This window comes from Coturnix japonica, chromosome 4 (assembly GCF_054131305.1).
Source record: "Coturnix japonica strain WE chromosome 4, WE-NBRP24, whole genome shotgun sequence".
In the NCBI taxonomy this organism is placed as follows: Eukaryota; Metazoa; Chordata; class Aves; order Galliformes; family Phasianidae; genus Coturnix; species Coturnix japonica.
Genome location: NC_140666.1, coordinates 11245495 through 11272655, shown reverse-complemented (window position 1 = coordinate 11272655; position 27161 = coordinate 11245495). Strand labels below are relative to the sequence as shown.

Genomic DNA, 27161 nt, shown 5'->3' with positions numbered 1-27161 from the left:
GGCACAGGTTTTGGTAGTTAAGTGAATAGATCCTGAACTCAAGGTTCGTATTCTACTTGAACTCCTTTATATATATACATACACACACACACACACACATATATGTATGTATATACACTCCTTTGTATATATATCTTTGAAGATTACATGCAGTTAGAGGTGGTCTGCACTGTGTTCTTCCAACTTCTGCATGCAGATTGTCATAATGCATTCATACGTCGTATGAATAACCCTACTTAAAGTATTATATTGCTGTTGTCAAAGAGATGGCTGCTTGCTGCTCTTAGGCTGGGGTAAATTGCAGCCTTATTTTTACAGCTATGTACTTCTGGCATCGATAGTGTGATTTTATCCTCTTTTTAGCTAAGTCATAAATGTGCAACTGGAGAATTTCTCAGTTACTGTGCTTACAATAAAGGATGCATTTTTAGATGAGAATGGTAGCTCTTGAGCAAAACAAGCAGGGGTTTCTTTTGCTGACTTTGCTTTAGCATTGCAGATATTGTGCACAACAAAATTAGATTGTAACGTAGCTGTCAAGCAGGAAATGTTTAATGTTTACTGGGCTTGTTCCCTTCTTGGCTTTTAAGCCTAGAATGGGGGGGAAAAAAAAGCAGTTCCATGGGTGACTGGTAGTACAGGGACAAGAAGTGAGATTCAGTTTCATTTTAAACGTTCTTAACTACTAGTGGGTAAAACATCTCTGAATTCCTGACTTTTTTTTTCTATGTTCTGTTATGAATGAGTATCAAATAACACTATTTAGTATTTAAGTCCTCTTGGCCGATTAATCATATGTAATAACATCTGCTAAAACTGAATTATTTTATACTTGGATTTTTTTTGAGCATGTTAAGAATAATGGTGGGTTTTTTTAATCTTCTCTTGTTGCGGGCAAAATTTTGACTTAAAAGAAGGTTTTTTTTCCTTTTACTTCCAGATCTTTCCAAGAACAGATTTACTGAAATTCCTCCTGATGTCTGGCTGTTTGCACCACTGGAGACATTAAATTTGTATCACAACTGCATCAAATCCATTCCAGAATCTATAAAAAACCTGCAGATGCTGACCTACCTGAACATTAGGTGAGTAGTGCTTGTCTTATTGTTTGTATTTTGTTGTTAATTCAGTTTCCCTCATTGCAAAGATGGCATCCTGCTTCTGTGAAACATTGTCCTCGTGGCTGTATTTCTGTCCAGGTAAACACAATAATTGTGCTTGTTGTATCCTTGGTGTTTTAGAGCCAGCAGTTCTTCCCGCTTCCTTTGTGGGCAGGAATTGGCTGCCTTGCAGAACTTCTTTAAATAAACTGTGGTAGCTGACTGCAAGGAGAGTTGTTGAAGTTCTCTTTGTTTTTACTGTTATTCTAACAAACGGTTTAAAATCTACCCTTAGAAATTTACCTTTCTTTGGGGTAAATGGCTCTGGCTGGATCATCCTACGCATTATGTACATTAGTCACATCCATTCTTACTGTTAAACTTGGAAAGCGCCCGGTTGGTTTTTCTTAGAAGAAAAGAAGCTCAACTGGAGATTGTTCAAGTTGTTCTGTGAACATACTGCAGATGGAATCAGCTGGAACCCTCCTTTACAGAGCCCTGGCCTTGTTTTCCACAATATTCCTCACACTTTGAACACTGACTATCTAAAGTCCAGATCAGTTTCCTCAGCTGAGAGCTGTTTAACATGTCAGACTTGATTCCAGGGCTTATTTTGAAATAACTCTGTGAATTAAACTTGGAAAAGAGGAGGGGAAAAGAAACAGCCCCAAACCAGCAGCCCACAACAATCTTTAAACCTCCAATATCTGTTCTTATAGTGATTAAGAAGTCATCTGTATGTGGAGATTCTCCAGAGGATTCGTGATACAATAGAACTGCTGCTGGTGGTGTTGGTGGTTGTTTTTGAAAGAAAGATTTCCTTCATAGAAGCAAAATCCCATTTCTCTTTGGATGGTAATTGAGGTGCTCCATGCAGAAGTGCAGTAGCATTTACTTTGAAATGGGTGTTGTGTGTTATTTCAGGAGTCACCTTACCTGAGGTCGTGGTTGTTTCAGTTCTGTTCTTCCTTTTGGTGCTAATATCTGAGTGCTTTTTTCACAGCGCATGTGGTTTGCAGTGGTGAACAACAGGGAAACACTGCCAGACTAGGTTAAATATTTCCTTACAGAAGAGAACCACATGATCTCCACTTCTCATTTTGTATTTAAAAGACTGGAGGGAAGCATTACACAGTTCCAAGTTGGCCGTTCCTTTCTCAAACACAAAACAGCCTCAGTGACTTCAGATGAATTTCCAGCGTTTCACTGCTGATGAATTACTTTTTCATTGCCAAGTTTCCACAAATAAAAGTTTACTCGTGCGTTGTATCTCATTCCATCCCACCATAAAAAGCCCGTCATATCTGCCTGAGATAGAAACCCCATGCATGCATCCAAAGCTTCCTATGTTCCACTTGGTGTTAATGAAGTAAATACATTGTTCTTTACAGAGATACTGGTGACAGTTCACTTCCAGTTTGCTGTTACACTTACAGTGCCTCTTTGGAACTGAAACATTTTTGAGTTTTTGCGGCCTTGTCTGTAGGAAAAGAACATTAGGAAACTTCTTTTGACTATGGAAACAGTTGTTCTAATATGTATCCATTGAACAAAAGCAGTTAATATGATTTATTTTTTTCTGACTTAAAGTAGAGGCAATTGATGACATCTTGTAATTTTTTAGGTATGAAAGGAATTGCTTTCATACCACATCTGACCACGGTTCTTTTTTAATGCCTCTTTCCTCAATGTACAAGAATCTTATGAGAACAATTATATGCACTGCTGGCAGTGGCACTCAACAACTACTAGATTTCCTGATGCTGACTTAAAATTGTCAGTAACAATATCTATCTTGTTACCAAAGCAGACTTAAGCTGCTTTGAAGAAGTCAATGTTAATTAAAACCTAGCTGTTTTTTCAATGAAGTAATAAATAGGTGTTGAGAGTTTTGGTAATGGCATAGGAGCAACACAACCAAATGGCATGGGAAGCAGTGACTTTGTTTAGATCCCCCTGGTTGGGCTTTGATGAGAAGAATATAACTGGTAGACTCCATCAGTTTGGGTGGTCAAAGTTCAGCTGTAGTACATTCTCATTTATCCAAATAAAAAGGAGACCTACAGTGTATGTGTTTTAGTTTTTTTCTGGTGAGGAGTTCATGATGAAAATTATAACTTACTGAAGCTTAAATGAAATGATAGCTGGTGGAGAACATTGCTTTAGAATAGGAGAAAAGCAGCATCTGAGACTTACCATCAGGCTTCAAGAGAGTATTATGATCCAGCCTTGCTTGTTCATTTTTCTTTCTTTCAAGTCGAAATCTTCTGTCAACGTTGCCAAAATACCTGTTTGATCTTCCGCTTAAAGTTCTGGTTGTCAGTAATAATAAGCTGGTCTCCATTCCAGAAGAAATTGGGAAGCTGAGAGATCTGATGGAGTTGGTGAGTATTAACTGTGTTAAGGAAACTATAAGGACTTTGTTACAGCGTAAGGAAAAATATAAATCAATAATGACTTTAAAGTAAGAATGCAAAGTTCATTTATTCTTTAATAAAGATTAAGATTAATTAAATTATAAAAAATTTCATTTATTCTTTCCTGTTTATTTAATCCATACTCATATAGAAGTTATGCCAGCCCATTATTGTTGTCCCCTTATGCATTCCAAGGCCACCCCAGCCTTTCCTCCTTCCCTTGCTTTGGTAAGGTTGAAGAGAGTGATTTGTGCTATTCCCAGTTCAGGTGTATCTTGATCACTGCAAGTAAACCATATCCTGTTTTGGGACTAGGTGTGTATGCCCTGGAGATCTTTTAATGTGACCTAATTTATGAGATAAGACAACATTTCTTTCTCAGTTTACAAGTAATACGTGATTCTGATTGCGAGGCTTTTTTTAATGTCTTCTTCTCGTCAATTTGGTGAGAAGTTCTCTATACTTCAGTGTTGTAGAGATTCAGCATCTCATCAACAATTGATGCCAAGCAGCCTCTGAGGTATTATGATTTGAGGTATCCAGCTGTGTGCAGTCATCTCTCTTGCTAACAGCTGAAGTTCTGGAGCTGTGTGATGGGGAAGGAGGCTGGCTTAAGGCCTGGCTTCTGGTTGAGTCCTAGCTGAGCGAGTAACTAGAAGCTAGCCTTCAAAATCAGCTTCCAGTTCTTCATTATGTAGATAAGTATCTAAAATGTACTGGTATTTAGTCTAGGAAATGAGTCACTGCAGTGTATTTTATTGAAATTATTACTGGAAATAGAAAAGTTTAGACACTGCTGATTATATCAGTGTGATTATTGATTACGGACCACATAGATGTTGAGTTGGAGGCAGAAGTAGCTGTGGGCTGTGCTCATTTGGCACTACTTTGTTACATTCTAGGGCTCGAGTCCAAAGTACTGGTGAGCCTAGCATTACTCTGTACATTTTTGTTGCTTTGATTGAAGATTTTTAAGGAAAAAAGTATTTTTATGAAAGGAGCAGATTATAAATCACTTGCCTGCAGTGATACGAGAACTTTGTAGCTGACATAGAAACTGCAGCAGGATCCTTTGTTTCCTGGGGTACAGTTTTAGTTTCAAAACCAGTCTTCCATCATTTGTTGTTTTAACCTTTTGAATTGGATTTCAGAAACATGAGTCACTAAACAGTGAAGAAACGACGTGAGATCTGCTGTGGATGCCTTATAACAGATCTCATAGCAGTTTGCTTTTGTTTCATTTCATTACAGATAATTTGTTCATTGTATTTTTTATCTAGGATATTAGCTGCAATGAACTTCAGGTTCTTCCCCAGCAAATAGGAAAACTGCAGTCACTTAGAGAATTAAACATAAGAAGAAACAATCTCCATATGTTGCCAGATGGTAAGCTGCTCATCGCCATTTCTTGAATGTAGCTAAATGAGGTAAAGTGTTAATTGGATATCTTATTCTTTTTTTCTTTTCCTCCATACAGAATTAGGAGACCTTCCATTGGTAAAGCTGGATTTTTCTTGTAATAAAATTACAGAAATTCCAATTTGTTACAGAAAGTTACGTCACTTACAAGTCATAGTTTTGGATAACAATCCAATGCAGATACCACCAGCACAGGTTAGTATGGAAAAATTCTGCTTCAGTAATTGACATTAGAAGAGTTTCCTCTTTAAGGTCCTAACTTAATACCAGTCAGGTTTTATTTCTTGGCTGTATTTCTGCTAGTAGGGATTGTGAGCACAAACTCATCAACGTAGGAAAGAATTTGTTGGCTTGCGTTTTCTAAAGACATGCTATGTAATTAAGAACTATTTTTTGTTTCCAGATATGCTTAAAGGGTAAAGTACATATATTTAAATTCCTCAGCATTCAGGCATGCCTCAGAATAGATAAAAAACCAGATTCCTTGGATCTTCCATCTCTGGGTAAACGAATCCCCTCCCAGCCGCTCACAGATAGGTGAGTATGGGAGTTTTGTTTTGTTTGATGCTTTCATTTAAATTTATTGTTTAGCATTTGCTATGGAGTGGTCTTTGGGGTGGAGAAATGAATGTAAAACACTTATTCTTGCAGTTCAATAGCTGCAACTTCAGTCATAGAATTTACTTTTTGAGGTAATATTACTGGAGTTTTAAATTGGATCGGAGTTACTGAAAAATCTCTGTTATGTCAAGTAAAGATTTACAGATGAATATATAGAAAATATATATAAAAGTATGTTTATCTTCTTTTCTAAAAGCAAAACTACAGTTCCTTTCATTCATTGTTATTCTTTAAATTTTAAGTAGCATAGAGGACTTTTATCCCAATAAAAATCATGGACCAGACTCTGGCATTGGAAGCGATAATGGAGATAAAAGATTGTCCACAACAGAAGTAAGTGTATTTCACTGGTGAATTTCTGTAACCTGTTTTATAGAATTTTCTTTGCTTCTCTACTTCTTATAGTTTGGGAAATGCTTAACAAAGTACACTTAACACCCTTTAAATATTTGTACAGGTTAAACCATTGAGCTGATAGTATCAGTCAGTGTTCCCTAAACTGTTATTCTCTTAAAAGAAATAAGAAGTTTCTGTGTTGGGAGCTATTCCTTGTGATATGGGTGTGTCATGTTATAACTCGTGCTTTATTAGCAAATCATCTATCAATGTGGTTTATATGCAAATTCTGTATTTAGTGTGATTGTCTTTGCAGCCATCTGATGATGATACAATCAGCCTTCACTCCCAGGTATCAGAATCAACAAGGGAACAGACAGTGAGGAATGACAATCATGTAATGGGGAGTAAACTCGATCCGCAGAAAGGTAATATCTGTAGTGCGTCTGTCACTTTAAGTAAAAGAACTGCTTTTCTTAAGATAGTATAATTTGGGAAAATGGCACAAAATGATATGAAGGTATATTGGAATTCTGTCTTTGTCAATTCAGGAAAAGAAAAAGTAATAAGAATCATAAATGAAGGAAGATGGATCAGGGAGATGTGATTTAATTGTATTATCTTTATCTGTAATTTTTCATTGGTACTTCTGACTGTGACTTTTCTCTCGGCATTTGATTAAGAGAATTGTTAATACTATCTTTTCTGTTCCTAATCAATCTTCACTAGACCAGGAGGTGTATGATTACATTGATCCTAATGCAGAGGAGGGAGCTGTTCCTGAGCAGGGAGATGTGCAGATTGGACCATTGTTGTCTTACATAAAGGTAGCATAGCTTGATTCAAATCTCATTCAACAGACTACTTTGTGTGTGTGCATTAAATTGAAGTCTAAATTGTTTTTTATCCTAAACAAGGAACGAGGAAAACATCCTGAGAAATCCCAAAAGATAGAGCACAATGAGGACTGGGGAGATGAAAAAAGGTAAATCTTTACAGTCTTTTTTGATGAGGGCTTTTACTTATAAACTCATTGCATATAGAAGTCTGTTAAACACAGAGGTCATCTTCTTGAGCAGGAAAAACAACGAGGAGCTGCTTGTTGCTGTTTCTGTATCTTGCTCTACTGAAGTCAGGCAAGTCACTGATGTTTAATTTTTCAGGCTCCAGAAAGAACAGCTGCTGGCTGAAGAAGATGATGAAATCAAGGAAGTGACCGACTTGAGAAAGATAGCTGCACAGTTACTGCAGCAAGAACAAAAACACAGGTATTAACAGTGTTATTTAACTGTGTTACAGTTAATGTCTTTTTTTTAGCTCATCTTGCACTTAAAAGTTCTTTGTTCTGGGAACAGTTTTGTCCAGTTGAACAGCTGAAGCAATAGGCTGTCCCATGTTTCTTTTAATAACATTGCTGTCTTAAAGAAGGAGTGATATCCCCATGTGAAGAGGAAGACACAATAGGGAAAAAGTGTCTTGATTTTGATGGTTTGTATGGCAATCTATTTTTTCTTTCTCTGACCAAGATAGCATGGCCAGATATCATATAAGTAGACTATTATCTGCATTTAACATGTGGACATATATCTTCTATGATGCTTGTGTATATTGCATGTGTGTCTTGTCTGGTTAGCTTTAGAATGTCTTGGTTATTGAGTTGTTTGAAATTCTGAGCCACTGGTATGCTTTGAGTTAGCTTTGTCATACGTTCTCTCTTACTGCAGTGACCTTGTCAAATGTTTTACTTTGCTCTTAAATTGATCCTGGTTGTGTGATCTCAGTAATTAAATTTTACTTCTTAGTTTAGGCTTTAAATATAAAGCTTGCTTATGTATCTTTAGCTATATGGGGGGCAAATCTCTAATATAAAATGGCACTTATTTGCAATTAGTAAAGTGAAACTTAGGCCTGATTTTGTACCTGTGGCTTGTGGATTTGTAGCTTCTTGCCATAAGCATCAGAAAGAATAACATTTCAAAGTTGAATTGAGATATTTTTGGGTTTGTGGAGAACTTGTAAAGCCTGAGTAAGCAAAATGCTCAGAAAAGAGCATTGTGAAGTAACTCCTTACTAATTGCATTCCTGTTCGTTCAGTGTTTGCTTTTAATATTACGCAGTGTTTCTTTTCTTTTTGCTTGCTGTGCTAATGACTTCCCTGTCCTTTCCCATCAACCTGTTCTGCTTCCTTCTTCCGTCTTTGGCTTTGATGTACATGAAATATGAATACAGACGAAGGCCATTAAGCTATAGAACTTCATTCAGTGAAAAACTCTTCCAGAGGACGAGGGCGGCAGGACGTGCATCCAGGTATACAGTGTTTGTAGAGAATCAGATTTTCTAAGACAAAGTGTGGAGAGCAGAAACGTTTCTGGCCATTTTTGGAAGCAAAGCAGAAAACAGGGGCTGGCTATGTTAGCCAGGTTGCAATGTATTTATTGTTAGTTGAGTTGAAACATTCTTCCAGGAAATATTTAATTAGGCAGCTGTGCAGAGCACATTTAAACGACCCCTGACTAGAAGCCTGTTTGTTCTGTCCCTATCACATACTTTATCTCCTTTGTGTTTTTCACTTTTGTTTTTGAACCTAACAGCTCTAGTATGGAACCTCAGAGAAAAGGTTTGTTTCTTCAGAGACCTCTTGAGTTTAGTGATTGCTTTTATATTAACGTGACCGATGAGAATTTGTCTTGTATTTGTCAGCCGTGAGTGAAGTAACAAGTACACAAAACTCACAGGAACTCTGGAATGGGACTGGGTAGGTTATACTGAGACATGTAGGTGATGAACTGAGTTCTTTCAGGTTTAGTCACCTTAACAGTTAACTGTAACTTACTCTGGATGCTTTCTGCTGAAGCAGACCAGGAGTAGGATAATTAATTAATTGAAATGATCTTCTCTGGTACTGAGTGGGTGCGTTTCACTTCTTGTGAGCGTTGGGTGTAGGTGCTCCCCTGACAACAGGAACTGTCTGAAGCTTTAAAGAGCAAAGCTTACAGTGACAGCATAATACATGAAGGCATTAGACTGATCCTGAACGAGTGGAGTCTTTCTCTTGAGTTTAAAATCTGTTATTTTGTCTTACAGTGAAAGATTTCTACTGTCTTTGTGAGCTCAATAGACCCCCAGATAGTTCTAGTATTTTAAACATAGTGATGGCAATCCTTTAAGCACCAGTAGCATCATTCGCTTCATTTGCATTCCTTAATTGCAGTATTGTGTTCATTTAAAATATAAACAAAGACAGTTGAGAAGATGCTGCTTTATAAACTCTCAGACCTTGGAAAGTATTTTCCAGTAACGTAACCGAGTTATCAGATCTTTCCCATCTCCTCAGCAGTTTGGTTAGTTGTTAGTTTGCATGATTTACAACTAGAAAAATGAGTCAGCATCGATTTTTGAGCTTAATGTATATAAATATGTGTAATTGTGCTCTTGAGTTTTCACGTTTCACGCGGTGTATGTTTTATAACCCTTGCAAAGCAGGAGATGATCTGTGTAATAGCGCATTTCTGTGGTCTGTAATTTCTGTGGTCAGTGGGATCTGTAAGTAGGAAATGAACTGCAGTACTCATGCAGTTCTCTTCTGCACATTCTTACACTGGGATTCAATATGAGCATCAGCAAGTCCTTGCCTAATCATCTGTCCAAATCTTTGTGTAGCTGCATTTTGATAGATGGCAAAAACTAAAAGCAATTGCTGGGCTCTTTGTGCCATTAACATTGCATGTAGAAGAGTATCATGTTAGGATTTGTCCTTCCCTTTTTCACACACTGTTTTGTATTGTATTTCCTGGGAGAAAGATGTAAGCTACCAAGTTTGTATTTTTTCTCAAGATAAACTATTTTGCTATGAATTTGGGAGTCTGTAGTTCTCTAAATTCATGTTAATTTAATATGAATTATGACGTACATGTAGGTTTGGCATAGGTAGGTAGCATATGGCATAGTTTTTCCCTAACACTTCCTTTAATGCTTATGAAGAGGAAATAGCCTTTACTACGTAGAATCATTGGGTTTACAGGAGTTAATCTCAGCATTGGTGAAGCAGTTGCATCAGTGTGTTTGGATCACTCAAATTCCTACATCTTTTCATCTCATCTTAATGATTGTACATCACTGCGAAATTCCTCTGAATTTCTTATTGCCTTCAGTTGAAGAGGCAGTGCTAAATGACGAGGGAATTGATTCTAAATTTAATGACTGTAGAGCAGTTTATTTCACGATGGTCGATGCATCCTGTGCTCTGAATGTTAATTTTTGGATGAAACTTGCTTCTTTCTGGACTTCTTTAAGTTCTGGAAGGTGCCTCAAGGTTGTTTCTGTAGACAAAATACAGGGAGCACATGCTGCAAACTGTGAGTTATCAAGTTTTTGAGGCTTAACTTGTCAGTCCTATTAAACTGAATTTCACACGCTCAGATTTGAACTGAAAGAGTGATGAGTGACCTCAGAGTTCCAGCAGTAATCAGAAGTCTGATTAGAAATTAGCCATCATTTGAAGTTCTTTGTTTTACTGCCATACGTAATGATAATAACATATAAAAAGAAGGTGCCTGCAGAATAGTTGATTTTCTTCCTGGTTTGGTTTTTTTTTCCCCCTGTTCTTAGTAAATTCTCTACATAATTTGATGTAAACCTCCTTTGATGTCCGTCCTCTCCAGCACAATGCTGAATTCAGTGTTGGTTCATAATGTCGATACCTCCAAGAATTCATTAATCATTCCAGTTATTTGATCTGATGATGGGTGTGGTACTTTTAACATCTTAAACATCATCTCCTTCCCATGTGTGTAACCCAATTTAAAAATAATAATCTGAATCTATATGTTAAGATTTTTTTATTGTTTAGAGTTGAGGAAAGTTGAATTTCCATTGCTTTTTTTAGACTTAGCTTAGTTCTTAGCTTGCGTTTCTCTTGTTCTCCAGTTTCCCCCTCTCCTTTTCTTGCATTTCTTTTGCACTTGCAATCTTACTCAGCTGCCCTCCTTCCTCCTGCTGACTGATCTGTAGTGCTCAGCCTGTTGTTTTTCTGTCTGCTGTAGTTTGACCATCTTCTCTTCTAATTTTAGCAAACAGTGGGGCCTTTTATGTGGAGGGTGGAGTGGCTTCACGCAGCTGCGAGATCAGCTCAGCTGGTAGATATCTAAGGAGAAAAGGGGAAGCTGCAATTTGGTTTGGATTATGATCAATGTCAGTTTGTTAAAAATCAGAACAGAAGTATTACATAAGCTGAGAACTGTGTTGTTGATTTGAATGGGAGCAGGACTGGTCTTGGATCTCCTATCTGTGCGTACACACATACATACTCCAACTCAATGGAAAATCCTACCTTATTGTTTAAACTTTCATTTTCAGGATAAGTTATACTATGTAAGTAATGTGTGTTCTAAGAAAAAAAAAAACATCAACTACAAAACTGTTGTATATAATGCTTTTTTTTTTTTTTTCCTATAGGCTTCTTAATCATTCAGCCTCAGTAAGCACAAGGAACAGGCCAAAGCAGCCAGTGGAGTCTGAAAAATGGTATGAGTCTATTTTACTTTATCATAGCTTTTAATATTTTATGAAACTAATTCTGCTATGCTTTGTGTCAGTACTGCCATCTTCTGACCTAGTGTTTTAGCTCAGGATGAAACAACAGGAACAGGTGTGTACACAAAGTACGTGGGTGTTACAGACTATTTGTTGTCTTATTGCGCTGACATACAGGAACTCCAGTCACCTGCTCTGAAGGAATGTATAAAGATAATAGAAATACTAATGTATCCATAAGGAATTCATGCATATAGACCGTGTAGTTGCTATAGATACATACTAACAGCAGAACATGATTATTTGTTGTAGCAGTTCCTGCAGTTCTCAGCTGTATTGCTTAACAGTCTAACAGGTGTGATTCAGACAGGTCTCCTATGTCTGTCAGCTTTACAAAGCAGATTAATTAGTTTGAGGCGAACGTGAAGAAAAAGGAATAGAAAATACAGGAATTAAGAAATGAATTTCTGTGCCTGGTTATTTTACCTGGTTATTTTACCTGGTTTTGTTACCATTGCACGCAGTGCTGATTCCTTGTGTTAAATCAGCTGTAGTCTTTTGGTATACTGCAGAGCTTCTTAACTCGTGTTTACTTCAGCTGTCCGAATGTGAATGGAATGGTTGTTGGTAAGCTGATGGAGCTGAATTTCACAGAAGCTCATAAGGTTTAGGCACCATCCTTGGCCTCGAGGGTCTTTTTGAGATCGTGCCATTTCATTGTCCCATCTTAAAATGTCTCTCCCTTCCATTGTTAGTGTAAGCTTCTACTTAGCCTTATGGAGCTAACAATGAAATGAAAGCTGTGAGTCTTCCCAGTACTTATGAACAGATGTTTTGTCAGCTTTCAAGTAATGTTGGATGGTTTGCTTTGAGAAACAAATAATGGATCATAGCAACTTCTTTTTGTGTAAATACACAAAAACGTAGTAATGGAATCCCTTTTGATTTTTAGTGTCTCAACAGATGAAGTGAATTCTCCAGTGTCTCCGTACAGCTGGCAGGTAAATATCCAAATGCAAAAGGTTTATTTGCTTCGTAGTTAAGTCATTTTGTTTGTTTACTGCAGAAAATGCGTCAATTTGGTTGCTTGCAAACATAGTATACATGTAATCGTGGAAAATGGAAAACTTCTCAACTTTGAGATAGTTTGACTCACGTTGTGTAATGCAAGGCTTTTTAGGAGGTGTAGTAACAGCTGTATGATCTTGAGACCGCTGAGATACAAGTTTAATTGTTCTTTGAATTTATTTGCATAAAAATAAAGATCATGGCAAATCAGTTAAAAATAAATTATTTCTAAACGATTTGTATTATGTGCATCTTTCACTCCGTGCACCTCCTTCAGTCTTGCGTGACATGAAATTGCCGTGAAACTGTAAAGGGTATTTAATTATTTCGGGTCTTAATCCACTGGTTACTTACAATTGCTAAGTGGCCCAATATAATACAGATGAATATTTGAAAATGTAGATATTCTGTCTTAGCCTCTTTAAGAATCAGTCCCTTCAGCTTATCCATTGGTTTCCACAGAGTAAGCAGCTATATTTATTCTTCTTTTAAGAATGAATTTCCATTAACTGCCTCTATCAAAGTATTCTAGTATTCTAAATATGCCTCTGTATGCAGCATTCTGAGGAGACTTTTATACCGCTATTTGGCATTGGCACACAAATTCTTCTTATATTCATCCTCTTCCTGTGCAGTGAATGTTCATACTGAGAAATGAGATGTGCTGGTGGCTAACCACACTTCTGAATGGCTCTTCCAAGTCATGTATGATAGCATTACATGGCTTCCTATTGCACCTGTGAATATTAAGCTAGTGCAGAAAAGTTTGTTTTTCTCATAAGAATGATTTTATAGTTCCTTTTTCTCGTATAAAGTGTATTTTAGCATTTGGAGTTTTTTTTTTAAGCGGATAGTTGATTTCTACTAGAATTGCCTGTGATAATTCCGTGCCTTAAAGCTACAGTGTGGGAGGCCAACTGCAGTTTATAATAATTAATGGTATTTGTAAACTTTCCTAGCCACTGGAAAACCAGAAGGATTCAATGGATGATCAGCGTTGGCCAGAAACACAGCCAATAATTTGGCAGAATGAAGAAAGGAGGAGAAGTAAACAGATAAGAAAAGAGTATTTCAAGGTAATTCACAGTGATGGTAATTGTATTTTTTTCCTTTATCTTGAGTTGCTTCGACTTTCTCTCCTTTCTTTGCAAGCCATATGAGGTTGGAAAGGACCTTGAAGATCATGTAGTTCCAAGCACTGTGCTACAGATAGATTGCTCAAAGCCCCATCCCCTCTGTTTGGCCTCAGTTAGAAGGCTTTTATTTTCCATCTAAGGAAAATGTGCTTTGTCTTTTCTTGCAGTGTCATTACAAAGGATGCATGTGCATTTTGGTTCTCACTGCGTTTCCTCTGTATTGATTTTGCTATTGCAGTGAGTATCTTTGGTCAGCAGATGTCAGTGTCTGCTTGTTGTAGAATGGCTGAGAAGTAACAGTGCTATCAGGTTCAATTTGCTTTTACACACAGAAGAGGATCAGAATAGTTCTGACCACTTTTAAGTTGAGTTAAAATTTAATTTGTTAATTATAAGTCAGTTTCTTGGATCTCTACAATCAAAGATGGTTATAAAATGATAGGGAATTTTAAAGAAAATAAGCTATAGGGGGGAAAAAATAGAGTATGCTTTAATCACAAGGAAGTATCTGGATTATAAAGAAGCTATTAATTTTCTTCCCCTCAGGAACCTAGGGAGTTGTATCCTAACTTGAATTCCAGTGACCCCTTTCCAAGGTTTCAAAGAATCATAGAATGGCCTGGGTTGAAAAAAACAATAGTGATCATCTAGTTTCAAGCCCCTACTATGTACATCCTTTAATTAATTTCATCCTGTAGTCTTTGAGGGGATGGAGGGGAAAATTCTCAATCAGAATCCTGCCATTGAACACATTAAACTATCCTTGTTTAATAAGCATCCATATGGAAGGTTTGAATCAGTTATTTCTTATCATTTCAAAAGATGTATTTAAATGCTAATAGTTCTGAGCTCTGTGGCGGCAGCAGATGCCTGAAATTACTTTTCATACAGCTATTAGTATGTCTTAACAAGCTTAACTTATGTATCAGCAGCAGAAAGTACTGTCTCGCTTCATTCTCATCAGTTTCATTTGCAAAAACAAGGCAATAAGTAAAGGAAATGAACCCTTTAATCCATGACAAATAGTGAGGGGAATCAACCAAACATAAGTGAGCTTCATGGCTGTTCTGAGAGCCAAATCAAAGTGCAGTTCATAGTGTTCATATTTTCTTGTAAAAAAATAGCATTGAATAATGTCTGTAACGCCAAACATTAATGACTATCTGAAGAGATTACACGTCAAGTTACTGCAATGGGTGTTATTAAACCAGGAGCAATTTACTTGGCTCAGCATCCTGAAGTATTTATAGAGCATCTTTATTATATAATCTATATAGTTTTATTGCTGCAATTGTTCAGTGCAGCTAAGGATGCCTGTGAGAATCAGAAGTCCTTTTCCTGTAGCATGTCTTTGAAGCTTGGCCAATATTTCAGATCTTTATTGTACTAAATATTATTGTTACAAGAACCTTTACCATCTAAGACAATTTTATGAACCCAAATGCAATGGAATAATTTATAGTTGGATTGTAGCTCCATCTAGGCAGAAATTCTGGTTAGCATACCCACAAGGGAAAAGAATTACTGCCTGTGATATGGTTAAGTATGGGGGGAAAAGCCTGAATGCAGAACTGGCTGAAGGCCTGCATAAAAAAAAAGAAGTCATCTCTAGACATCTACAGGGCTCAGAAAATTAAGCTTTGGCATACAAGCTCCCAAAAGAATATGTATTTCCTTGCAAACACATTGGAAGTATTTCCCTTCAGATATACAGGGAATAACCTGAAGAAGCAAAATATCCAGACGTAGATGTGTGTGACACATCTGTATGTGACCCCAGGACTGCCCACACTGTGTACATGGGTTCTTTTTTAGAAACAAAAGAAGTTATTCAGTCACTCTTGAAAAGACATCTTCTTGGAGGAGGACTGACATCTCCGATGTTTCAGTTAGACACAGAACTTCACCTAACAGAATTATCTAAGGCTGCATATTTGTGAATGTTTAGAACGGGATTTCAAGTCAGTTTTCTCTTCTTCAGTTCTTTGAACCATAACTTACAGGCAGCCTTAAAAATCAGATCTCTGAGGAGAGAGATCCTGGAACTGGATTCTTCCATTTCACAGTCAGATTCTCAATCTGTCATGTGTTTTATGTTCTGTCATTAAAGCAGATAGTGCAGCCTAATGCACTTAAAGCTTAGAGTTTTGTCGAGATGGAACTTTTTAATTCTACCTGTGTGTTCTTGTTTATTTGCATGTTTCCTCTAAACTCAGTGAAATACATTTATTTTCCATTCTAAATAGTGCTTTTGTAACTTTCTTTGCTTTGATCCCTCCTGCGTTCTCATTGCACTTCTCAGACCAGGAGGAGGGGCAGGAGCAATGTGCAGAATTTCACAGACCTCCTGTGAAAGAGCAGTGACCTTCAGTAGGTAGAAGTATGTGATCAGGCTTTGCAATTGTAAACGAAATCCATCTTAAAATTGCTTCTACAGTGTATTTTTGTATCTAATGCCGAAGGGTATCATTTATTCAGGTTGGTCTTCTTGAATCAGATGTTATACGCCGTCAGAATTCACATTATAAAAGTATTTTTGAAATGGGTTTGTTCTCATAGAATCATAGAATCACAAGGTTGGAAAGGACCTACAAGATCATCTAGACCAACCATCCTCCCATTACTATTGCTGCCACAAGCCACTAAACCATATCTCATATCTCCTCATCCAGACACCTCTTGAAGCCATGTAGTTGAAATGAGAGCCATGCTTCCATTTTAACGTTGATAATTGTGTGTTTTGCAGTATAAATCCTCCAGAAAGAGTTCAAGTGGAAATGAAAACGATGAGGTAAGAAATGGTAATTGTGTGAAATACATAAGAGAATTGTTTTATTTGCCTCTTATCAACATCAGTGAGCCACATTTGTGGAACAGCATAGTGTTGGCTAGAGTTGGTGCAAACCACCTTTGCATTCCCAAGGCCGTAACAGGAATACATTGAAATAAATATACATGTATTTTGGAATAACAAACAGCCACCAAAACTGTGTGCTGTGGAAAAGGTATTACTAAAGTAATGCTCTACATAAGTTTTCTTAAGCAGAGTTTCCTGTATTACCTGTCTTTAAATTCAGTTTCTACCAATGTGTGCCATACTTGACAAACGTGTGTCTTGTGTGCCGTGTATTTTGTTATTTCATGTGTTCTTGTTAAATCATAGTTTTCATTTTATAATCTCATCTCTTTGGTTTCTTTTTAGCAAGACAGTGATAATACTAATGTGTCCCCACAGTCTCCTGTGTCGTCCGAGGTACAAGTTTGTGGCTTTGTTTTTCATTCAACAAATGTTTCTTTGTGTACATGACTCGTGTCCTCAGGTTTGCTATGCAGACAAAAATTTGCTGGCTTACTTTGAAACTGGATTTAGGGATATTTCTCTGTAATGAAAGGTCAGAGGTAGAAACTGGAGGCATAACTTGTTTTTACCTTTGCAACTATCTGGTCTTCCATAGGTGTTGTTTTTTTTTTTTAATGTAATTGATTGATATGTGGAAAGACACATTACTTTGTCTCCATTATTTTCCAAATGAAAGTAGCTAATGAAGATTAATCAGATTTGACGTACTGTGTAGTAAGCACTGTATGCACTGTAACTGTTCAGAGAACTTCAAGTAGAACTTGTGGTTCAGTTTTCAGCACGTTGCAGGGAACCCAGAGGTACTGACACTGCTGAAATGGTCTCATTCTTAGGATTTTCTGTCATCTGTATGATACAGCCTTGCAGCTTCATTCATCAGTTGTGTTGCTTTATTAGTAGCATCTGTACAGTCTCACTGTTCTTGCACTGATCTCCTAATCTGTAAACATACCATACCAAAGATAAATGTTTCCAGCTAATGCTGATATGAAGCCTAAGGGAGTGGAATGTGTGGAACATCTCCCAGACAGAAGGAAATTCATTGAACTAAGGATTTCTCATGTATGTACCAGATTGCTGAGTATTCTCTCTCATATTTTGACATGAGAAAAAATTATCTTCATAATTGAAAGTAAACATTTCTTTAAAAAATCAATTGTGAAGATGTCTGTTAGCTCACATCTGCATTGGAATTCAGTTAGCAGACTGCTTTGCAGTTGTTTGAAATGATTAAGAATAGATATTAATTCTTAGAATAGATCTTAGTTTGTCTGGTGCTGATTTTTCTGCCTTGGTAAGATTGGTTCAGTTCTGTTCCATTTTCTTTATAGTGTCCACTTCTAAGAAGTGTTTTAAAGTTAAGCAGAAGGGCTAATTCTGTTCTTTTTTTAGATGAGAATAATTTAAACACTATCTTGATGGGAACAGAAGTTAATTATTGTAAGGAACAGAAGGAAACAGACTGTCTCTCTTTTTGACAGGATTATGAGAGGACTGACAGTAACACTCACGGTCCATTTGGTCTCAAACCGAGGTCAGGTAAGCTACCATGATGGAACAGGTTTTTATTCCCCAAGCTGGAGCAGACAATAAGGACACCAGATGCACAAGTTGGAATGCGCACAAAGGGAGGACGCAGCACATTTCACTCAGTGTACTTACCACAAGCATAGTTCTGGAAAAGACATGGTTTGCCAAAGCAGCTGTCAAATAATGGAAAGTTCCCAGCGCTGCACAGTAACTTTTTTAACTTCACTGATTTATTTTCTGCACGATTAGTCATGGTGAAAGAAAAGGGAAACAGCGTGCAGTTGTTCTTGAGACGTGATGAGGCAACAGGGTTTCAAGAGAAGTAGTTTTATGTAATTTGTCCCGTGAAAGGATTGGCTTGTTGCATATAGGAGGGCATGACTGGCAGTGCATAGAGGAGGGAATGACTGGAGTTATCTGTGTCCTAGGCTGTAGGAAGTTGGGGTTTTATAGAATTCAGGAGGCTTGTTAGTTCTCCTTTGCCAGTATTCTATAAAATACAGTTGTCGTTAGGCTTTCAGAACATGACGAATGAAGTGAATTGCAGTCAAAGTATTTACGAGACAGGCTTTCCAAAGAAGTGCTCTGAACTTGTTCCTTTCTTTATCCTCCATGGAAATATTTTCAAAGCTGGCTTGTGAGATAAGCTTGAAGAAGTCCAAATAGAAACATATAACTTAGGTGTCCGAATCCTGAAGAATGTTGTGTCTGTATTTTGAAATAATGCACTTGTAGTTAAATAAGATGATTTATATGCTTTATTTGAAAACCAGGTCTTGTGGACAGTATCTGTCACTTCAGGATACCGATAGATCCCCCTTTCTGTCAGGTTCTGTAGCATGTTTTTCCCTGCTGTTATCCTTAATGGCTAACTTCAGTAATGTTCAATAGCTTTCAGCCGTGCAGCTCGCCAGGACTATGGAGCAATGGATCCTGGATTTACAATGAGGAGGAAAATGGAGCATTTGAGGGAAGAAAGGGAACAAATAAGACAACTTCGCAATGTATGTACTGTTATTTACTATGTGGGTGCAGTGCGTTTCGTTTGCTTTGTACCACAATTGAAACCTTGGTAGTCTTTTACTCCTCCTTCTAGTAAACTTGTATATGATTTCAGCCCACAAATTCTGCACAGTAACAGCTGTGGAGGTATTCAGCCTAACATTTCTGCCTCTAAATTCTGTGCTTTCCTCTTATGAGCAGTGGGATTCAGCATATGGTTTTGAGCTGTGTTATAGTAGTTGCTGGCTGAATGTCTGTGTCAGTGTATGTGGCTGTGTCATTTAAAGGAAAAAATAAAGCAAGAAAAGGGAATATAATCTTAATGCAGAGAAAAGAATAATTGTGCTCAGCAAAGTATGAATTGACTCTGCTTAATTCTGATATTAAAAATGTGGTTTTAAAACTGTCCACTTTAATACAATACCTTGTATTTAAAATGAGTAATTAGCTAATGTTGAAAATAACTCACTTATGGACTTTTTAATAGAATCTTGAATCAAGGTTAAAAGTGATCTTGCCAGATGACATTGGGGCAGCACTGATGGATGGAGTGGTTCTTTGCCATCTAGCCAATCACATAAGGCCACGCTCTGTTGCCAGCATTCACGTACCATCGCCAGCAGTGGTAAGTCATGTAGCTCCCTTTTTTGCACATGTAGCTCCCTTTTTTTTGCAGTATAATTGAAAACAAGTTTTTGAAGTTGACTGCAAAAAAGTCACATAGAGTATCTACTGTATTAGTTGGCTGATCCCTCACTTCGATTTTATTCAAGAAGCATTAAATAAGGCTCTGAAGTTTAGTTGAAGAGCTATTTTCACATATTGGATCTATATAATTTGTGTTCTGGTTTGTGTTTTAGCAGCTGTTGCAGAATTTGCATCAGTTGTAAACAGTACTTTACAATTAGGTGATGGAAATATGTCATCTTCTCTTTACAGCCTAAACTCAGTATGGCAAAGTGCCGAAGAAATGTTGAGAACTTTCTGGATGCTTGTAAAAAATTGGGTGTTCCACAGGTATAGTAATTGCCTTAATGACTAACATTATCACACCAAAGATATGTCAGTAAATGTAGCCTACAACAGGGCCTACCCTGTGGGGGCAATAGTGATTATAACACTGTCCAAGGAGCTTAAAGATATGAAAAGAAGGGAAGAGTCCTATTTCTGGCATGTGGCATTAGATTGAGGATGCTGTGTTTCCAGTTGGCACCCAACAGCAGGAATAATACTGAGAATCCAATCTGTTAGTGCTTCCAGGAGGTCCCAAGGGGAAAACTGTAAATTTTCTGCATGCAAACTACACGGAAAACTTAAAGCCAAAGATTTTTTCTATGCAGATATCTAAAGTATATGCAGCTTCAGGGAGAATGCTTTAGTTACCTGGCTGGGAAAAAGTGGACGAAGCTTAATACATATGCTACTTTATTTTACAGGAGAGACTTTGCTTGCCTCATCACATACTGGAGGAAAGGGGTCTGGTGAAGGTTGGCCTCACAGTTCAAGCTCTGCTCGAGTTGCCCACGTTGAAAGTATCTCAGCTTTCCGCCATGTAACGCTATTTCGTGGAAGCTCTGGAGCAGTTCAGCTTCCACATAGGATTCCTACCTAGGAACATCCAAGCCATCAAAAACTAATGTCTGTCCAGATGCTGTAGAGAGCCTTACTTTGGAATTATACATGAAGACCTTCGAGTCAGCTGATGTTAAAATACCATAATGATTCGTTTCCTTTTGTAGTTGGATGCACAGAGATGTTGGTAGCATCAGGTTCCCTTTCCATTTAAAAGTTAAAATTTTAAGTTCCAAATGACCATTTAACACCTCACAGTGTTACAGTTAAATGCTGGATTTCTTTTTCTACATTGGAAACGGTTTTTGAATTAATTCAGAAGTACAAAACCTGATCCTCCTTGCTTGAACTATGAAGGCCAACTATCTGATTTAAAGGTAAAGCGAAAACGTGGCGACGGTGTGACGGTAAAAACGCAGTGACTGATAGCTATAATCCACTTCCACTCTCTTAGAAACCTTAACATTAGTGTTCTCTCTTTTAATTTTTGCACTCCTGATTGTAACTTACGCACTTCCAACATTGCCAGTATTTAGTCTGAGTGTGTGGTGACGCAAAGCAATGGGAAAAAGGACACGCTGAGGTTTTCTTTTTCCAGTCTTCTAGGTTGGTGCCAAATATTTTTATTTCAGTTGTACTGTAGATTGTTTACATGTGAAGTGCCTGTGTAACTGATAACTCTTCATAGTCTTAAAACATTTTTTGAGATTTCTTTGTTGAAAATAGATAAAAAACGGGAATTTTTAAATATTTTAATAGTTTTTTTGTAAACTCGATATGTGGAGATTGAACTAATAACGCTTCACATTTTTTGATGTTGGGTGTTTTTAAGTTTGTTGCACAGTTGATTATGTCGTTATCTAATAATTAGAAAAGACTGTAAATACACTTTATTTATGATATTTAATTTGATAATACCTAATCGGTTCCTGTTTGTTTTTAATGTATTGTTGGATACAAACCAAGTTGTCTACTTTTCTTTGCTTGGGGCAAACAAACACACGCGGTGAGCATGACGTGAGGACTCGTGATGCATACAGAGGAATTGAAGACATTTTGATAACGCTGCCAAAATCTCAGGTTTATTCGGTGAATTCCAGGACTTCATGTAATACTGCTCTTGAATTGACATTATGTTTTATTTACAGTTACCCATCATTTAGTTGAGGAATATCAGCATTTACCTTTGTCACATTTGCAGGGTTTCTTGCGTGGTTTGCATAAGAGCGTGGCATAACACACAGATCAATTTGTACGGATGTCACTGAGATGTGAAAAAGCAGAATTCCCACCATGCTGCTTCTTTGTTTTTATCTTCATGTGTTCTGCACAGGTTCTCAGTATTTTGAGAGCATTCTGAAACCACGCACAGAATACACAGCTGAATTCATTTCCAAAGAGGCTGCGGATAATTTGGTCATTTCGGTGGCAGTTTGTTGAAGAGGTAGTTCATATGAATATTCTGCCTTAGGCTGAATTAGTTTCAACTGAGGGATGTGTCTGCCACGTGTGTAATAGGATTCAATTCTGTCCTTTCCTTTAACGTTTCCCAGCTCATTGAAAAGCTGGTGTAAAACTACATTTCCAAAGCCCTAGATCTAAAACCTTAACTTCCTTAAACAGAATACGTGTGTGATCTGTATTGTTTTGACCTTTTGAAATGCTGTAGATGCTGTATCTCAAATTAGTTTTTGTATAGTTCACACAATATTCATTTTTAACAACTTAAATCTATTTTTTACAAGAGGCAGCATCTATAATTCTGTGACCTGAAGTCACGCAAAGACTAAAATGAGAAGGTGATATGTTTCATTAAGCAGATTTCTTGTTGCTGTGTGCTGCAGTTGAAGAACCCAACCATCCAACAGGAGTAACTCATTGTCTTTCAGTTCCTTGCTGTGTAGTATCTGATGGCTGTAACAGTTCTGTTTCAGTTTATTGGCCATTGGATTGCTGGCTGTGAGTTGTCACTTTATATTACTTGGTTTAACCCAATTCACACTGCTACTTAATTGTCTTTTACATTTTTTTTTTTTCTTGATTTAAACACTTTTCATCCAAATAGAGCTAAACTTCTCAACTTGCCACATCACAGTGTAAACATTAAGAATCCTCTGTAAGTAATGTACCAGATGTTTTTCGGTTACATGGGATTAGCGTGTTGTGTCCTAGTACCATGATAACTAGATATGGAATTCATGTCCTTATCTTCAATTGTACCTCTGAAATTGAAAACTACAGAAATAACCCTTTGTAACCACTCCAGAATCCTTCCCCATTGAGTGTGCTGGGAACAGCCTTGCTTTGATTTCTTTGGAAATTATTACAGCCTCCTTAATGCCTATGGGGAAAATAAGTCATGATACTTAGAGGATTTCCTTTTTATCACTGCAAAAAGTTAAGAGTTTCCAGTATCCTTAAGAGCAAACTGAGTCAAGCTCTGCTGTACCTGAATGAATCTCTTCTCATTTTCCTGTAGCCACATTTCCAAATAGTACTCTGGAGCAATGCTACAAAAAAAAAACCCAACAATATGCAAAATGAAAATGAAGCTACATTACTTACTGCAATAATATGACATGCTTTATAAGCTGGAGTGAATCAGCATGCTGACAGGGCTTCTGCCTGCCTGTATTTGTTTCTTCCTGTTCTGTGTGTTACTGGATGCAGCACGTGGATGCTTTAAGCAACGTTATTGTGGGCTTACAGCAGTGGCATTGAAAGGATAGCTGTAAAGGATGGGGGCTTCAGACACTGTGTTTCAGAAATGCTTCACGTCTAGTTTATAATGCTGCTGGTCTGCAATATTGGTCAAGGGTTGCTGGCTGTCCAGAAACCTGTCTGTACGCACCTATCTGAAGGTCTTTCAAAATAGAACCAAAAATTAAATTACTGTAAGATACAGAAGCAGACATTATGAACAGTGAATGTTTGACATGAATTGTAGGAGTGTCTGGGTAAAGTCCTGGCTTCAGTGAAGTCAGCGCATACTTTGATTTCAGTAGATTTTATCTCTCTAGAGGCAGAATGTGAGTTGTGTGACATGAGCGAAGCTGCGGTGTCAACTTCTTAGCTAAAGCAGTGATCTCTGGTTGTATATTACTGATTTATCTACTTCATGCTAATGTTCTAATGTGCCATACAGTGTTAAGATGGTAGGAAAAAAAATACTCTTAAGCAGAGCTTTTGTACTATTAGAAGGTCTGTCACCTCAATAAAATTGGATAGTAATAGAACAAGGGGGAATGGTTTTAAACTGAAACAGAGGAGGCTTAGGTTGGATATTAGGAGGAAGTTTTCCACCCAGAGGGTGGTGACGCACTGGAACAGGTTGCCCAAGGAGGCTGTGGATGCCCCATCCCTGCAGGCATTCAAGGCCAGGCTGGATGTGGCTCTGGGCAGCCTGGTCTGCTGGTTGGTGACCCTGCACATAGCAGGGGGTTGGAACTGGATGATCATTGTGGTCCTTTTCAACCCAGACCATTCTATGATTCGTCTCACTTTGCTGCACTGAAAACTTTCTTACTACAAATACTTTATTGCTTAGCAGCAGTCTTCTCAGCTTAACATAAGGCTGGCCAAATTTAAACAAAAAATGGAGGCATCTATTTTCACTAACACCAAATTTCCGTGCCTTCTCCCTATTGAATAGGAGTATGAAGGGTCAGCATTGTGCATGTGTGCAAATATTTAAACTATTTATTAAGGAAAGTAAAGTAGCTCTTGTGTGTAAAACGGGTGGTCTGCTTGCCTCCAAAGAGGTCTCTGTACCAATGCAGATGTCTCTATGCTAATACAGAGGTCAGGTGTGCTAGTCATGTGCCAAATCTCAGTCAGGCAGTAAGCAAGACTATTCAGCGATAACTCAAAGCAATCTATATCTATTTTTAAACTCAGGAGTATGGATTTCAGCTGGACGCAGTGCAAGGGTGAGGTTTTTGGAGGAGTTCTTGGCACCTTTTGCAGACAGGAGGTAACTGTGTTGGTAAATGAAACTTGTTGTTTTTCTTCCCCAGATCAGACTAACACATGTGTTTCTTTCAAGAGGTGCGTCTTATTTAAACACTGACCCTTCCTTGGAAAAGCAAGCTTGAAAACCCCACTCCTCTGCAATGCACACACAGCCTATGAAACATTTCCTGTTTACAGATGACCTTTTGGAATTAAAATAATAGTAATAATAATAAAACTCTGCTGATCTCAATTGTTAAAGTAGAGGGAATGTGATAAAGTCGGTGCCGGATTAATCTCACCATTACAGGAGCTGTTCTGCCTCCTGTGTTCCTTACGCAATAAACCTTTGCTTTATTTGCCTGTATGTATTTCTCGCAGTGCAGTTCTGATAGTGAGCATCCTGCAGTCGTGGTCACATGCTGGAGTTGCTCCATTACTGCTTTTGGCATTCCTCTCAGATAGGAAGCAAAGGAGATAGCCGTAAGCAACACGATTTCTCTGGAAGGAATAAGAGTTGATGTAAACATGACATCATCGGCCATTTGTAGTTCAGATGTTTTATAGCCAACTTATACTTTCTAAGAAGGATTTTTATAGATATTTTTCTCATCTACACGCATCTTAGAATACTAATTTTCAAACAGACCCACTCCCAAAAGCCTTTCCAGGATCTCTTGATTCCCTTAGCAAACGTTAGAGGAGAAGAATGGTTTGAGCTGACAGCAGATGAAATCATCTGGGGGGTACTTTCCGTTGCCTTCAGTGAGAACAGAGTTTCCCTCAATAGTTCTGAGAGCTACACCACAAAGTCAGACATTGAGAATGAGTTCTTGGCACTAAGGAGGGATTCCTTGCTTATTCCAGAATTGCATGAAATAAGGAAAACTTGACTTTTTACCCCCTTTTGTGGTTATCTGAGGGGAGGTTATGAAACAGCCAACGAGTGGATGTGGCCACAATGATGCTTTTTCATATTTTTTTTCTTTTTAAATATGCAAACGAATCAATGAAATCTTTCCAGAATTGCTACATATGTTGGTTGTGCTGTTCCTGGCTGGTCGGTATTGAAACCTTTTTCTGTGCTCTTCACTTGAACCAAGTGTTAACTTGGCTCTGTTCACCGAACTCAAGTGTTTCAGTAAGCATTGCTGCAGCTCTGGGGTTGATTTTCTTGTTGCAAGGATCGATGTCTCTCATACTGGCAGGTAATGAAAGCTCGCAGTGCTCAAGGGGGGCACGTGGAGGTTGGTGGGTTACGTTGGGAGTGATGTGAATACTTGTTACTATGGTGTGATGTGTAGAACAAGGAGAACGTGATTTGCTTTCGGTTATCCCTCGGTATTCGGTGACTTTATTTTGTGATTATGGAACTTAGGAAACGCAATGTAACCGAACGATCAGTATGTAAATGTGTGCAGGACGGCACAGAAGCAGTTCTGAGGCACAGCTGGAGGGCGATCATTTCCAAACTTAAATGGTGTACATACGTAACGTCTATTGGATAGCGCGTTTGAATTAATTCTGCATTCCCTGTTCTTGTAAAGCGCATTTTCCACATTTCCGAAGATTGTCTACCTGTATTATAGTGTACTCAGTGTTTTTACAGGACTTCCATTGCCGCTGGAGCTTCCAACGTGTATATGTTTCTTTTGAAGAAATGTTCCTACTGTTGGTTTGGTTTTGGTTTTGTAAATAGACTATTTTATTTTTATTTTATTTTGTATTAAATTTGCATGGATAAAAACCCACATTTCCAAAACGAGTGTACGTACACTCCGTGTATAAAATACAAACTGTTTCATAACCTTTGTGTAGGCAAGTTTATTCCCTCGGTTTCACTTCGGTCTTTGTGTTGGTGGTAAATAATGTCAGTTTGTGTGCTCTTCAAACGTGCTTGTTGTTGTGTTAAAAGATAACCCGCCCGGCTGCATATGGAACAAAAGAAATGGTAACTCCCATTCCACGGAAATCCAGGGGATGTATCTTAGGTCTTCTGGTTAATCAACAGTGAAATAGGGGAGGATATGGCGGTTAAGATGATTGCATATTAATTCAGCATGGAAACTCCTATTGATGGAGGTGATCCGCTTCCCTCCCCCACTCTGAGCTGGGTGGAGCAATAGCGCAGATCACGTTTTGTCTCCTTTGCAGTCGTCAGGTGCCAGATCCAGCAGGGGGGAAGCAGAACTGCTGGTCTTGCCATTAGCTGTTGTTAAGTTAGGTTATACCATCAAAGTTAAAATACACCATATGACAAGGTTGATATTTTGTTTCCCTGAATTTCTATCTTTTCAAAGCTCTGTGCAGTTTCATTACGTTGGGTGAATGTCAGAAGGTTTTTGAGGGAGCTGTTGCTCTGTGATACGAATACAGTATGGTTTGGGTTGGAAGGGACCTTTAAGATCTTGTAGTTTCAACCTGCTGCTATAGCAGGGACACGTCTCTCCAGCCCAGATTGCTCACAGCCCCATCCATCCAACCTGGCCTTGAGTGCTGCCATAGAGGGGATATTCACAGCCTCTCTGGGCAACCTGCGCCAGTGTCTTTTCTGCAGCACACAGCTCTTCTGTGGTGGAACTCTTTAAAGCAGAAACTGAAAAGCAGCGTTGCTAAA

The 27161-nt window shown here is 38.0% G+C and overlaps 1 protein-coding gene across 8 annotated transcripts in view; it reads left to right on the top strand.

Annotated features, from left to right (window-relative positions):
• LRCH2 (leucine rich repeats and calponin homology domain containing 2) overlaps positions 1 to 26351 on the top strand; it is a 37865-nt gene extending 11514 nt beyond the window's left edge. Inside the window, exons 2-22 of one of the 8 annotated variants that reach the window (XM_015860156.3) lie at positions 941 to 1085; positions 3358 to 3484; positions 4798 to 4903; positions 4995 to 5131; positions 5340 to 5473; positions 5803 to 5890; positions 6210 to 6321; positions 6623 to 6720; positions 6811 to 6878; positions 7057 to 7161; positions 8123 to 8200; positions 11348 to 11416; positions 12378 to 12426; positions 13453 to 13569; positions 16376 to 16420; positions 16832 to 16882; positions 17971 to 18028; positions 18911 to 19023; positions 19509 to 19646; positions 19961 to 20038; positions 20458 to 26351. In XM_015860156.3, coding sequence (XP_015715642.2) covers positions 941 to 1085; positions 3358 to 3484; positions 4798 to 4903; positions 4995 to 5131; positions 5340 to 5473; positions 5803 to 5890; positions 6210 to 6321; positions 6623 to 6720; positions 6811 to 6878; positions 7057 to 7161; positions 8123 to 8200; positions 11348 to 11416; positions 12378 to 12426; positions 13453 to 13569; positions 16376 to 16420; positions 16832 to 16882; positions 17971 to 18028; positions 18911 to 19023; positions 19509 to 19646; positions 19961 to 20038; positions 20458 to 20577 — 2036 coding nt within the window. In that variant the 3' untranslated portion in view covers positions 20578 to 26351. Of the gene's footprint in view, positions 1 to 940; positions 1086 to 3357; positions 3485 to 4797; positions 4904 to 4994; positions 5132 to 5339; positions 5474 to 5799; positions 5891 to 6209; positions 6322 to 6622; positions 6721 to 6810; positions 6879 to 7056; positions 7162 to 8122; positions 8201 to 11347; positions 11417 to 12377; positions 12427 to 13452; positions 13570 to 16375; positions 16421 to 16831; positions 16883 to 17970; positions 18029 to 18910; positions 19024 to 19508; positions 19647 to 19960; positions 20039 to 20457 lie in introns of all 8 variants that reach the window. The other 7 variants (XM_015860154.3, XM_015860159.3, XM_085544522.1 and 4 more) reach the window with 7 other exon arrangements.
• Positions 26352 to 27161: the final 810 nt, after the last annotated feature.